The 15,482-nt window shown below is 44.7% G+C and overlaps 2 protein-coding genes across 5 annotated transcripts in view; one reads left to right on the top strand and one right to left on the bottom strand.

The window, feature by feature from the left end:
* Positions 1–15,482, top strand: part of macrod1 (mono-ADP ribosylhydrolase 1) — a 93,489-nt gene that overhangs the window by 20,122 nt on the left and 57,885 nt on the right. The gene's annotated exons all lie outside the window — the stretch shown is intronic.
* Positions 1,841–4,133, bottom strand: LOC142963271 (leucine-rich repeat transmembrane protein FLRT1-like). Its single transcript, XM_076104023.1, has one exon. The coding sequence runs from the start codon at positions 4,131–4,133 to the stop codon at positions 1,935–1,937; it is 2,199 nt and encodes a 732-aa protein (XP_075960138.1). The 3' UTR covers positions 1,841–1,934.

Genomic DNA, 15,482 nt, shown 5'->3' on the forward strand with positions numbered 1-15,482 from the left:
TCAGATCAAGTTTGACATTTCAGTTGTTTTCAAGAACTATTTTTCATTTTACTTAAAATACTCAAAATTAAAATGCCCCGTCTCTATCACAACAATTTACGGGCCAGGGTGATGTTTTAAAATTGTGTGTTTCATCCAATATTCAGTCAACTGTCACAAGACTATGAAATACTCACAATTGGGAATCTAAAACTGAAGGAAATATTTAGCAGTTATGCTTAGAAAATGACTTCCATGATTAATCATTTATCAAAATAGTTGTAGATTGATTTTCTTACGATTGGTTTAATCGACTAATCGTTTCGTCTCAGCTCTCACTTTAATATCTCTAGTTTTAAAGCCATTCTGTTAGTAGTAGTAGTAGTAGTTCCAACTTCCACCAAAATATTATTAGCTGCTAAAACTTCTTTTCAATTAAGAAGATTGAACCAGGCTCTAGATGATAAAGAGTTACTATTATAAGATGTATGATTAGATTTCTCCCACTTCATTTGCAAAGGAAATTTAATAATGAGACCAGACCACAAAAGAAATTGGGTGAATGGGTACATACTTTTTCTTAATTCTGTCGGAGAGGTTTTTAATAGCCGTTCTTCTGAAGCTACTCGTTTGTCCTACGGTCTCTGCAATCATTTGATTGTCTTGCTATGCCTCTCTTCTCCGTGTCTTCCTACACACATTGGCATGTAAACAGGTCCATTTTATGATGAAGATACATGACGCGTAAGGTTGAGTCTTTCACTTGTAATGATCACAGGCAACTGAATCAGTTCTTGTAGGAAACGTGCAGTCAGGTATTTGCTGAGTGTAGTCGTGGATACACTGGTGGTAAAACTTGAGCCATTTTTTGAATTATGATGTCACATTATTACCCCTCTTCTTTACCCCGCCCGCACCCTTCTTGGTCCCCCATCTTCTTTTCCTTTTGTCTGCTTCTCTTTTTTAGCTCCTGCCGCTGAATTTGTCACACGCCCTTTTTTCACTTGTCGTCCTTCATTTTCTGTACTCGCTCTCTGCCATCACACCTCTCTCAGTGCCTCCATCCACCAAACAGCACCCCTCTCCCCTTGTCTTGTGTTCTGTTCCAACCACCCATCTATCCATCACCCCCCCCTCACTCTCTCTCTCTCTCTCTCTCTCTCCCCCTCTCATTAGTCTCCCCATGCTGTGGTTTGTCTCCTGTCTCTGTCAGAACTCTTATCACAGCTGTCAGCTCCCTTGGCGAGAACAAAGTCGTCCTCTGCTCACGGCACCACAAAAGACACAAGAGAAATAAAAGGAAAGAGCCTCCGCCAGAAAAGAAAAAATAGGCTGAAAGGAGGAAAAATTAAAAAAGGGAGTAAATCAGAGGAAGAGAGGGGGCTAGGAACACATCTTTTCATGTCAACCATGATGCATTATCATCTGTGGGTTATAACAACCATTGATTTCTCCCTCTGTCATCCCTTTTGTCTATACAGCACAGAGCTTACAGTTGGTAGGAAGATATGAGAGCTATCTCTATTCACATCAAGTGCCTTTTCCTCATAAATATATCTCCTGCTAAATCAACTAAGCCTAGTATATCAACCTCAAATAAGTTACTGTGTATTATTATGAGCTGAGAAGAACAGTAGGTTTGAAAGACACTGAGATATCCAAAAGAGAAAACGTAACCATTTATAACTACAAGAAGGGCTGAAAGAAGGATCTACTGTATAATGTAGTATACAGTAGTAGAGTATAGTAGGACTGTTACTTCTGTAACTCAATAGCAATGTCCAATCAACACAGCTGAAATCAGTCTTTTCTACATAGCAAACCAATCAGAATTGAACCAGCAGAGGCACAGAGGGTACTTTGGAAACCAAGGACAACATGGCCACCAGCCAAGGGGTCGTCATCATAGAAATGGCTCCCGGCATTCGTGGCTCAGATAGTGTGTCCCTGTATCATCACGTGTAGGCATAATCTATGTCGGGGACGCCACCCTCTCTGTAGCCACGGTTGGTACCATAAGTGGCATGATGGTGGCTGGTTTGGCTGAGGATGGTGCCATTGAGGCTGCCGGCTCCGTGGCTGCTCCGGTAGGTCCCGTTAGGTTGGGAGGAAGAGGAAGAAGAGGGGAAAATGGTGTGGATGTAGGTGACATCCTCCAGCTTAGGCTGCAGGGGCTGATTGGCCATAGCTGTCATCTGAAACCCTGCAGGAGGGGCCCTGATCTCTAAGATGGAAGTGTCTTTCTTGGTGCCTGACTCCACATAGTCGTCATAATGTTTTCCACCCCGGCCCCTGCTGTATGTGCCTGAGTCCCCGGACACGTAACTTGTTCTCTGTCCATACCAGCAGAAGATGCCAAAGATTAACAGCAGGCTTACTAATGCTGTGGCACCCCCTATGATCCCAGCCAATGGCAGGGCTGTCAGTTCTGAGTCCTGTCCCTCTTTATCTGAACCCTCCCCTCCTGTGCTGACCAGAGCTTCTCCAGTTTCTATCTGAGCGCAGGACGGGGCCGAGTCTTGACTGTCTGTGTCCATGCTGCCAACTCGAGATATACCCATGCTGGAAACCCCAAAGGAGGATTCCTGTCGTAGTGGCAGCAGACAGATGAGGTAATGGGAGCGTGGGGTAAGCTGGGTAAGGAGGTACTGCCTCCTCTCTCCAGGTACCAGAGTCTCTGTTATGGAGCCAAGAGCTGCACTGCTTCCCAACCTCAGCCACGACAAGCGGAAGGAGGGTGCCGGCTGTGGGCACAGCCAGCTCACCAGTACACTTTCCGAAGAGAGAGGTTTTACAGTCAGCTCCAGGGCCTCTCCAGACACCTGTCCCCCTTCACCAGGAGGCAGAGGCATAACAAGGCCCGGCCGCTTGGCTCGCAGGGTGAAGAGGGAACCTTGTGTGGGGACCAGCAGGGAGGTAGTGGTGGTGCTGCCATGGGGCACTGAAGCCACTGCTTGGCCTCCTCCAACACCAGCTTCACCTCCTCCATCTTTTTCTGCTGGATTCATCCCCATTCCAGTACTGGGACCAGCAGCAGGGCCTTCACACTGCTCCATCAGGGAGGATAGTTCTCTGAGGGCCTGTCCCCTTACAGGCTCGGGCCCCTGACAGGTCAGACCCCTGACTGTCACCGCAGCCCCCCGGCTGTGCAGCCATGCGTGGAGCCAGCGAAGGTTGCAGCCACAGTACCAGGGGTTTCCCCGCAGCAGTAGCAGCTCCAGGCTTTCTGTGTCCTTCAGAAGTCCTCGTGGGAGAGTGGTCAGATTGTTTCCTGACAGGTCCAGCCTCTGTAGCCGCCGCATCGCGTCCAGCGCCCCCCGTGGTATGTGAGTCATTCCGTTGTCTTGCAAATGGAGTCGCACAAGGTGAGCGGAAGGTAGGTAGACTGGCGGAGACTGCAGCGCATTCCTCACCAGTGACAGCTCAGTCAGGTTGGAGAGACGGGAGAAGGTGTCATCTGCAATGCGCGTGTTGGCCAGCAGGTTCCCATCCAGGACCAAGCGTCGCAGGGAGGAGAGCCCACGGAAGGCATGTGTGGGGATGGTGCTGATTCTATTGTCGTCCAGTCGTAACTCTTCCAAGGATGCCGGCAAGCCTGCAGGGATGCTTGATAGGTGGTTCCGAGACAGAAACAGTAGTCGAAGCCGTGGAGTCCCAGAAAATGCTCTCTCCTGGATGCTAACTGTGGATATAGAGTTATCATCCAGGTGCAAACGTTCTAGTAATGGTAGTTTGGCCAAAGCTGATCTCGGTAACGTTCGTATATTATTATCCTGCAAATGGAGCTCCCGTAACGAAGGCGGGAGGTGTATAGGGAATTCATCCAACTGGTTGGCATACAGGTAAATCACTCGTATGGAAGTGCTGCGTTCCAGTGAGGGAGGCAGGCCAGCATTACTCAGCCGGTTGCTCTGCAAGTAGAGGATGGCAGCCATTAATGGTAGTGGAGGAATTATACTGAGGCCACGGTCGTTGCAGTAGACAAAACCCTCATCACAGCGACACACCGAGGGACAAACAATGCCTTCGTCTCCCTCGCCCGTCTCCATGGCAATTGCCGCTGCCGCCAGTTCCAGCACCTCAGCCAATAAGGTGAGGCACAGGAGGAGCAGAAAGAGCCAATCGCGGAGCTCAGCAATACTCTCAGCTGCCATGTTGGTACTCAGCTCCTGATTGAAAGACAAAAAAATGGAAACTGGATTAAAACAACTACAAAGGCTTTAACTCACTGGTTCTAAATCAAAGTCACTTTTACATTTAAAAGAGAAAGTAGAGAGAGTTGAATATAGTGCAGGACAAACCACATCTAATGTGCTGTCATTTGTACCTGATGTTAAAAGTTACGTTTTTATCTCAAGTGAAGAAGATTTGGGGATGGAATGGGCAGACATACTTTATAGGGGCTGTCTAGTATTATATGGGTCAGAGCGACCAAGCAGAAGGCAAACGGACACTTAGAGGCAGAAGTGCGGTGAAGGGTGGAGTGAGCAGGCGAGGAAGATTACAAGAATTGGTAAAAGGATGACAAAGATGGAGAAAATTGGACAGTGACATTTCTTTTTCAGGGAGATTAACTGAAACGGAGTGAGTGACATGGAACTAAAATGGAGGAGAGAAGGAAATCAGATTAATTGCCCACAGTGTTACCAGAAGTGGTGAACTTGTTGTGACTGCACTATATCTGACCTTCGTATGAAATTACAAAACGAATACATGTAGATGAAGAAATGGAAAAGAAGAATTTCGCAGGTTCCTGGCTGTATATTCAGAAACACAATGTGCCTGTTCGACGTTGTGACCAAAAACACCCAACAAGAAATGCACACAAATAAGTAAACCTACAGAAAACAAAGTATTCACATACAGAACAGTCTCAGTACGAGCTGACATGTATAATGCATGTTTTCTCTCGGTTGTTATTGTTCGTGAAATTTCTATAAATTATTCAGGCAAGTGGTCTTGAAATCCCCAGAAATGTTTTAGTGAGAGATTTTACAGAGAAGCATTTTTCTGCAACAGTAATACGTTCCTCGGCCTATGTTTTATGACTTGTCTCCTAGCGAATTCCTGACACCAACATCAATAACATGAATTTACAATTCAGATCAAATGATCTCTCTGCTCTCACATTCACGTCATACTATTTATAGAATATGAATAATGTACAGTAGTGAAAGTTGTGGAAATTACATCGTGGCGTGTACTCTTGTTTGAATCCTTTCTTTTTGGTGGCCTCGGGCTAGAAAATGTGCCCTGATGTGAAATGCCTGACATGATTTGACAGCACATTTGATAAACAAATCCTCTAAAGGCAAGTCCCCCCCCGCCTGCCCTCCCCTTCTGCGCACACACCCATGCATGTGTATGTGTGTTTTTTCGTATGTGAACTCAGTGATAGATGCAAAATGGCCCCTTGGCTGCAGTCAAAATCCATGCAAAGCAAACAAGAGATGGCAACAATAGAAGTGATTGTGTTTGTGTGTCTGTGTGTGTGTGTGGGGGGGGGGGGGGAGTTGGAGAGAGTTGGACAGTCAGTCAGTGGAGGAGAGAGGAAATGAGTTTCTGGCACTGAAGACTCAAGTCCGTATCAGCTGAGTTTGCTGTAAAAAGAAGAATAGTGTTGTTTTTGCTTGTAAAATGGGTTTAAAAAATAGCTGCATTTGTGTACCTGTTCATGCTTGTATGTGCTTCTGTGTGTGTGTGTGTGTGTGTGTGTGTGTGTGTGTGTGTGTGTGTGTGTGAGAGAGAGAGAGAGAGAGAAAGAGATCAGCATCAACAACAACCAGCCCCTGTCTCAGCTCGACAGGCAGTATTTGATTTTTAAGGGTAAAAAAGACTGTCTGTGCAATTCGGCACAGACCCATATTTTATTTTTCTCTTTACTTAATGGTATTTTTAGCTTAAATCTGACTATTTCCAAGCGTCGCCAGCATTTGAGAGACAGAAAGTAAGGGAGAGGAACATATGCACACAAGAGGGAGTGTCAAGGTAGGAGCTGAGACCATATTGGGAATGCTTTATGAATATCAACTAGCATATGCTTTGGTGCTACTCTATCCCCGCTTCCCTTTCATAAATACCTCTTGGCACAAACCTGTATGAGTGTTTTTTGCCTACATGCCAAGGTTTCCTATCGAATGATCCGTAGATTTTCTGTCTTCTCTCCATTCCCGCCTTGTTCTCTCACTCTCTCAAACTGTCGCTCTCCCTTATGGCGCTCTCCCCTTCACTGTGTCTTTATCTTTCACGCCATCTACCTCTCCCATCCGCCCACCACCACCACCACCCCTTCATAATCTTTCATTATATCCACTCAGGTTTGTTTACAGAAGCAGTCCTCCTCCCCTGTCTCTTCTTTCTAATCCTTTTTTATCGTTTCCTCTCCAGTTGTCTGATTCCTACACACTGAGATTGGATCAATCAGCCTCCTGCCCAGACCTCCTCTCTCCCTCATGGCGACTTAGTTTCTCTTTTTCATTTAGATGCAGCAGAGACCCCCTACCTCTTATTTTTCCCCACCTTCTCTTTCTCACTCCCTCCCGCATTCGCCTTCCTCTCCCTTTGCGGCAACCCCCCCCCCCCCAACATTTCAATCATCTTCTGAAATGAAATAAGAGCCTTTGTGTGAGCACAGAGCCAGTGCGTGTGTGTTCCCCCCCCCCCCCCCCCCCCCCCATCATGTAGCTGAAAGCGAGATGTAAGTGTGGTGTTCTTCATTGCGGAGAATGCAGGGAGAAAGTGTGTTTTTGCGTGTAAGGTCTGATCGACCCAGGGTGTGATTGCAGAGGGCTCGCTAACCTGCTCAGTCTCTGTGCCTTTCACGTCAGCCGCAGCTTTGTTTCCCCCGTATCACAGGTTTTGTGGAGAGGAGAGTATATAGCGTGATTGAGGACGTAGCCGTGGATCTCCGTGTGTTAGCACAGTTTCTTAGTCTTCTTTGAATCGTTCACAAGTGTAGCCTTGCTCCTCGGGGCCGTTGAATCTTCCTCAGCTTGGGTGAATGATGGTAGGAATGATGATGGCCTGTACTCCAGGCGCAAGTAGCAACACCAACATGGCTCAAAGCCACCTCGACACCCACATCTGTGTGTTGTGTGTGCGTGTGTGTCTGTGTGTGTCCTACTGCCAAGCTCTCTCTCTCTCTCTCTCTGGGGTAAGGGGCTTTTAGGCCTGCCAACTCAAGTCATCTTCAACGAGTGTCCAGGGGGCCTAATTCTGAACCCACCGCTCCACACCCAAATGCTACAGTTGGGCAGACAGTCAGAAGATGGTTGAGGGCTCAAGGGTCCTTCTTCGAAGTCAAAAGCAATCCTGGATACTCTTGCAAGCAGTGGGTCATGCAAAAATAGTTCAGTGCCGTGTTGCACTTGCTTCTAATAACCAGGTAGTGTTTTTTAATTAATGAGCAGCAAGGAGAGAATAAGTGGGATTTCCACAGCTCAGAAAAATCCAGCGATAGAGTCCTTACAATTATTAGTTGTATTATAACAATTATTACAACATCAATTTCGCAGTTCAGTGATGGTAATGAGTATGTTTGAGGCGGTGATGGACAGTTCGGACCGGTGCAGGCTGTCAGAGTTGGATTCAGAGGCTTCTCTCTCCTTCCCTCTCACTTTCTGCCTCACTCTCCTCTGTTGAATGTTTAATCGCTTCCTTTTCAGTTCACACAGATGATCTTCAGAGGCTGTATGTAGTTTTGGCTCTGAGCGGCGCTAGGATGATCGGTCACGTGGCTTTAGTGTGAAAAGTTCCCCCACAGGTCAGCAGAAATGGGCCGCTGTCGAGTATCCTCGAGGTAGACTTCACTGCTGTTTGCTTCAGCAGGACAGCTGGCTGAGTGTCGCTCAGCACCACCCTAAAAGGAGAAAGCAGACAAATACAGTTTTAAAAATCTTTTACTCGGAGATGCAGTGAATCTGAGGAACAAGGTATTTGAGAAATTCAGAAAATGTAGAAAGTCCTTCTCTACCACACACACTGATCAAAAATAATCCAAAAGTGCAAAACCAGACCCTGTTCATTTTGAGCCCTTTAACTAGATTTTATTATTTAGTGGGCACATTTTTTAAGCGTTCAATGGCAAGAATAATACATAATATTGCCTGAATAGGTCCGTAACCCCTCAAATCTGTCATGCTTCTTGTATACTTCAACTTGAAAAAATATTCAAATATTGGCACAGTAGTTTTTATGTCTTTTACGTGTTTATTGCTAAAATAAATAAGAATAAAGGTGCTTTTATGGGGCTGCATAAATGAAATGCTTTCCTGTCTTTTTTCTTTTCTTTTACCAGCTGTCTTTTAGTGACGCCAAGATGTACTTTTAGATTTCAATGTTGGCACAGTATGGAATACTAAAAGGTACGGGCTAAATAATTATCCCCATCAGAACGGTTATGCTTTTTAGAATTAAGTACCTAGTGAAAATACCTCCTCAAGGTCAGAGCTCCATATGCGCAACACTAAGCTCCCAACGGACACAACCCTCCCATTAAGGTAACTCCATGTTTTGTATATTTTTCTTTCCTTTCTTTAAACAAAGCTTTTGAGCTTTCATTAACCACCGCGCGTTAAGTGCCTGTATCTTGTGTGCAGAATCAAACCCCCTCGTGAAAACAGGCTTAAGAAATATAAGGTTTTCATCAAGCGTACTGAGTGTACAGAGACAGATTCATCAAGGCCATTATCTGCTCCGCTGCTCACATTCGCCTGTTCACTTCATCCCAGAGTGAGTAGACTACATAACCAACTGGGAAATTATCATGCAGTTTGCTTAAACACAAATAAAGACGTCCTCATTTTCATTTTCAAAGGACACATGCTGCAGCAGAGAACAAGTTGGTCAACAGCCTCGTGTCCGTGCCTGGAGGTTTCCTTGAAAGGGTGTTTTTAAAATCATCCATGAATTGTGCATCATATATCCTAAACTCGGAGCCACTGTGTGTGTGTGTGTGTGGAAATGGAAAGGAATGTGTTTAATTGGGTGTACAGTTTAGTAGGGTAGCTGGTGTGGGACGAAGTGTGTGGTGAGATAAACTGTCCTTTTTAATAAAACAACTCCAGACTGATATCCAGTCTGTGGCGTAGTAAACTGATTTATATGTGCGGAGTGCGGCTAACATGCGTAATGAAAACGGCCCGAGATGGGAGGGAATGCTAAATAGACATTGTTTGCAAAATGCATCGACTTTGTGATTGGCATTTACGGAGAAATGAGATAATGGTCTGTTCAAGGACAGTCTAGATGTATGCAGAGCTTTATGTTTGGAGCTGTAGGAGCATTACAAATTGCTCTACCCTTTTTATTCCATCCCTTTGTAATTCATGGATTGATACGTCTAATACTTCAAAATCCTCTCATGTTGGTATTTTGGAGGGCAAGGCTTTTAAGTGGCTTTGAAGTCAAATCATAATTCAAATGAAGACTTTTAATTGGATGTCATCAGTCATGTATTAAAAGCAGATGTCACCTTTAATGACGGTAACTGTCGTTTTAAAACAAGTCCCCTTAATTGGTTGCAATGTCTGGTCCAGCACTACCCGTACACTCGGCACTAATCTTTGCCTACCGCAGGCAAAATGTCTGCCTGCATTGGACAAGATGTGAATATTGAACATCAGCAGCATTTCAACAGCGCCCTGCCATCGCCCATTAGACATCAATATGTGAAGCTCTCTCTGTATAATGTCGAGGCTGTCCTTAAAAACCTTTTGTGATGGATTTTCAGAGGCCTGGCTATAGGGGAGTGTGATGAGGAAGAGGAGACGAAGGCAATAGGGAGCATTAGGGAGCACGTATTGGAGCAGGGAGTTAGGAGAGCAAAGCTCGACTCTCGTCATTCAGGAGAGGGGAGTATCTGAGAAAGAGCTTGAGGAAGGTCAGATAAAAGGTACAGAAAGTTACTGACTTCTGTTCGTCATAACCGTGTTTCAGCACATTGCTGAAGTTTTCAAAGGAAATATCTCCCTTATTAATTGTATTACATTAATCCAACATCTGAATATAGCAGTTAACCTCCAAGAAGGAGATTACAGACGCTGTTAATGGTGAACGGATGCACCTTGACATGGAGCCAGCCATCTTTCGCTGGATCACAAAGAGTTGAGTTTATTTCCTCTGTTATACTAATGTCATGCCTCTGATGTTAAAAGGTGCAGTGTTTGAATGCATGCTCAATAGAATCTATAAAACCTGACGTAGTCGAGTGTCCTTTCACACATTGAAATTCAGACAGCATAGAAAACCTCTTGACTGTGAATGGTCGCGGTAAAGGTACTTCATCGTGAGGTCAACAACTGCCTGATATGAAGTTCCATTAAGTCTCTAATATCAGGCCATGAAAATGTTAGATTTAGACACCGTTTTCTGTGTGTTTAGAATAAATACACAAGATGAGAATACAGTAGAGCTGAAATGTTTAGTCAATGCATCGTTGAGTAGTTTGACAGAAGATCTTGCCAACAACTTCGATGCTTACCTCCACCAAGGAGATTTTGTTTTCGGATTTCTTCGTTTGTCAGCAGGATTACAGACAAACTACTGGCCCGATTTTCATGAAATTTTGTAGGAAGTTGTAACATGAGCCAAAGAAAACCTCATTACATTTTGGAGCGGATCTGTGTCACGGGTGAGATACACACATTATTTTTCACTTATGGAAAAGGCCTTGGCGGAGGTGTTTGCTCTCAGAGTGCTCCACAGTTATTTATTGATGTAATGATTTAAACCCAAATGCCAACAAGTTAATGCTTCCAGCTTCTAGTATTCATCTTCTACGATAGAAAATATTTGTCTTTAGGACCGTTGGTCGGACAAAACAAGCAATTTACATTTAGACTTTGTAACTGTGATGAGCATTTTTAATTTTTTTTTTACCTCCACCGAGGATGTTGTGTTTTCGGTCCGGTTTATTTGCTTGTCAGAAAGATGAGAGAAAGTATCGACCCGAATCACTGGGTGGATACACAAACACATTGTGAGATCTGTGCTCTCCCGAGTTCCATTCTAGTCTTTAATTTAATTAATCAATAAAATGAGATTGATTCATCGATGATGGAAATAATCATTAGTTGCAGCCCTAGATAAAAAGAATTTAAAAAAAACATCTCTGACAAGTGTTGATGTACACTTACTTGTCAGAGTTTATTTCTTGTATTTGTCCAGATTTAAATCTCAGGTGTTGGCCAACAGGTGTTCAGGCCACAGCCCATTGCTTTTTGGTGTGTTTGAAATTTCTTTAATTAATGTCCTGTATCCTTACAAAGTGAAACCACAGTCAAATGAGTAACTGTTCTCCGTTCACATAATACATTAAGAAAAATAGACTGAAGAGACGCTGGGAAATTACCTTCAGTGATGTAAAACCGTAAGGGTTTGCAGAAAAGGAGTAAATGCATGAATCATACTAGAGTTGCTCATTAGTAAGTGTAAAATATCTCACACTACTACTGAGTTAGTATTTTCCCACCAAAACACCACCGGTGAGGAGCTGTAGCACAAATACAGAGAGCAGTTCCCACACTTGGGCAGGTGACCCACTTAGTGTTGAGGTTATAAACATTCCTGACTGACTCTTCACTCCGTCTTCTCTGTTGTGCTTGTTCATTCCTACTGGGGACAGAAATCCCCGCTCTTGTGAGCCAGTCAATGACAACTTTGTAGCCTACAGGCACGCGGCAAAATGTGACTTTCACTGTGGCTTCTTCGCACTCCGCATGCTCTCGCTGTTTTGTTTTCCGCTTTGCTTTGTACTATAACGATCAGATATTAGCATCTTTTTTTCTTTGCTTTGCGGGACAGTGGAGAAGGCTGGTGAACACCAGCTGAATAAACCGAGAACACATCGAGAAATGTACAAGAATCAACATGTAAAGACAATACATTTGCATCTGAGCTCAGAGCGGCGGAAGCCTCCGGCGTAACTATCTCCGACACTTTTCATGCAACACATCTGTTACAGAAAAGTGTACAGATGTGTAAATCAGTGCATGTTCTTAAAGATTTGGAGGCAACATATGAACAGAAGTATGGCCAGAGCATTTAGTGTTTGTGCGTTGTTAGATAGTATAACTGGTACTACAAGTGACGTCTACACCAATACGTCTTTCTTTGACATGAGTTACTACAAGAGGAAATTATGCCAATGAGACTAAGGACTACGATGCCTCAGGTTACAGAAAAAAAGTAATAAAAATTGCGTAATTATTATTATTTTTTTTGCCGTTTTGATTAAAAAAATATCAGAAAGAAAACATATTTTTTTTTCAATTGAAAATTCTCCAGACGACCTTCGAGCTGCACTTTCGCATTTGTGAAACGTTGTCGTGGGCGGCAGCAGGAAATTGACGATATCAAATCTCCTTTTCCATCCACCCTTCGCTCCGTCAGGCTGTTCAGAATAATTTGGAAAATGGAAAGCAAAGAAAAGTGACAGCTGTGATACTTGGCAGAGTGCTCGCTCTGTGCACTGTAGGGAGCAAGGAGATAGGAAGTGAGGGAGTAGGAGCTAGGGATTAATAGTTATGGGGCTGGGGACCAAAGTCTGAGTACTTTGTAATCATGTGGCTGCCTAACCCCAGTGTTAGCGAGGTTGATGAGCATGCGTCCCAGCTGACACGCTCTCTCTACATCCACTCTGCTGAATATTAATATGGAGGAGAGAATTCCTCTGAGCCCCATTGTCAGACGGCCCTATTGTTCTCTGCTGGCCTCTCGGCGTGTGTGCATGTGCGTGTTTAGTGTTAATGCGTAAATTGGTGTCTAGATTGTGTGCTTATGCATATTATGCGCATATCGTCATCACGTGTGTGTGTCGGCTGCAGCAGAGCAGTAGTTAAAGCGGCAGTGAGGGAGATGAGGGTTGTGTTCACGGCCCGCCATGGCCCATAAAGACAACTGGCCTGAGAACACTTGGACCAGCCATCAGGGCCCAACATTGGCAATTATTTCACCTAGAGGCACTATCTGTAAAATGAACACTCATTAAAATGTCCGCGTGTGTGCATGGGTGTATTCATGCAAATGCATGTGTGTGTGTGTGTGTGCGCACATATGCCCGCAAGTCAATTTAGAGGCATGGTAAATATATGGCAGCACAAATGCTTGTCTTTCAATCAAAGCGTAATGTGCTGTTTATGATGTTTGACTTTGGATGTGTGCTCATGTGTGTGTGTGTGTATTTACACATTTCTTGTGTGTTTGCGAGCACATCTGTGACTGTGTGTGTGTGTGTGTGTGAAACTGTGTTTATGTAGGTGTGCGTATGTATCTGTATGGATTTGTGTGTGTGTGTGTGTTGGACTGTTTAACTACCCCGCACACGTAACTTCCCCATCTCTGCCTCCCTGTTTCTCATTTACTGAGTGAGCGCCAGAGAGGAGTGTGTGTGGGGGGGGGGGGGAAACAAGTGATAGGGGGGAAGGAGAAGGAGAGGAAGGGAGGAAGAGAGATGGTGAAATAGAGGCGGAGAGGGAAGTAGCAGGGTGGAGGTTTACAGGAAAAATGAAGTGAGGCTGGAGTAAAAGGGAGCGAGGAAGGAGAGGGGGGGACAACAGAGAAGAAGGGGAAGATGGAGAGAGGCAGGAAGACGGTGGGGGGGGGGGGGTAGAAAGAGGCAGAGGAGGAGGCAGCAGATTTATGAAGCCATTGGAATGTAATTTGGAGGCAGAAATTACTGTCAGCCTGAGCAAGGTTTAAAGTCAGTGAAGCCTGAATCCAGGGTGTGTGTGTGTGTGTGTGTGTGTGTGTGTGTGTGTGTGTGTGTGTGTGTGTGTGTGTGTGTGTGTGTGTGTGTGTGTGTGTGTGTGTGTGTGTGTGTGTGTGTGTGTGTGTGTGTGTGTGTGTGTGTGTGTGTGTGTGTGTGTGTGTGTGGACTTTTTTTTTACTCCTCCATGCATGAGTGACGTGACTACACGGCATCGGAACATAACCCTGCATTCATATTTAACAGCTCATATTTCATCTATGCTTGAAGACACACACACACACACACACACACACACACACACACACACACACACACACACACACACACACACAGACGCAGGCACTGAATTCTTGTCAGGCTCTGAAGGCCGTGACTCCGGCAGACTTAGTCGAGGGTGTCGGCGTGGGGACGGAGCGAAGGCTGGAGGGAGCAGTCCGGGAGAGGAAAAAGACGGAGAAAGAGAGAGAGAGTGCCAAGGATAGACGGAGAAAAGGGTAGAGGTGGGAAAATGTGAAAGAGAGAGGGAGAGATACGAAGAGGGGCTACAAAGAAGAGCGAGCGGGATGTGACTGGCTTTCTAACACAGAGACACACAGCTTCCATTTAGCATGAGAGGGAGGGGCAGAGAAGGAGAGAGATGAGGGAGAAGACAGACGGGGATAATCGGCAAAGATCTGAAGGGAGGCACTCGGCTGTAACACCCCCCCCGGTGTGTGTTGGCTTTATTTTCGCCGCCAACTTCTAATCGGGCCCTTCATCAATTAGCTACAGTGGGCAAACGGTTAAAAGGCCAATGCTGCTTTTCTATATTTTTCTGGACAAATTCTAAAGAAAAGACCAAAACCAACAATGTGTTTCTATTTCTAACCTGTCCGTGGCTCTTAGCCCCGAGCCCATTTGTTTCTGATCCAGATATATAGTTTAAATCTACATCTTAGATCTGCAACACAGAGGAATGACGCTGGTTGACTTTTGTGTTTTTGTGGGATTTTTTGACAATAAGTTGAATATATAATATTGCTAACTTTTTCCATTAAACTATGGACATTGTGAGGATTTCTAACCCATTCCTGCTCCCAGCTCAGCAAACACCTCCCCTGGCTGGTAATGGAAGTCCACCGATGGCTGTATGCAAAGCAAAGGTGGCTGTCCCTGATAATCCGATTGGACGAAACGTGGACACTTGCGCCAACTAAACTGGAAGCGCTTAGTGCATCATCCAGATTTGGAGCAGAAAATATTATCACCCCCCAAAAAAACAAGCCGTACAACAGCCTTCTAGTAAGTTGAGCATTAATCCGCTCAGACTCAGTCGCTCAGAAATGGAACAAATATATTTAGAGAAATGTAAGTGCACTCCTTTAACACTGTGGTACAGTAGCTTATAAGTGGCAGTGATGTACTAATGTTCTTATCACTTTTATCCCATTTTGATCCATCTGATGTGACAAAACAGTATTTTTAGGTTTTACTGTGGTTGTAAAATGTAATCCATAGTGAAATGTTCCTTGTTTTTGCCATTTAAAGCTAAGTGCCGAAATCCTTTAAAGTATGTCTGCAGAAAATGTGAGGCAGTGCTCTGAAAAAAATATGATTTTGTTGTCGCACACACGTGAAAGTGAAAAAAAAAAAAAAAGCCAGAGTGCTGATAAATGTCAAGACAAACGTGTTTAACACAGTCAATAACGTTTTGGTATCATCAGCTTCATGAGGCAGATCTGTGCCGGGGTGATTTGAGCACCGCCAGCCTCCGTCAGCAGCTGTTCCCTTATAATGGAAACCTCTCTCACACACA

The sequence above is a fragment of the Anarhichas minor genome, unplaced genomic scaffold, assembly GCF_050575085.1.
Source record: "Anarhichas minor isolate MPS153535 unplaced genomic scaffold, ASM5057508v1 ptg000028l, whole genome shotgun sequence".
Lineage (NCBI taxonomy): Eukaryota > Metazoa > Chordata > Actinopteri > Perciformes > Anarhichadidae > Anarhichas > Anarhichas minor.

What these genes read in the sequence shown, in the direction of transcription:
- LOC142963271 (XM_076104023.1), bottom strand. Translation starts at nt 4,133, where the DNA reads ATGGCAGCTGAGAGTATTGCTGAGCTCCGCGATTGGCTCTTTCTGCTC.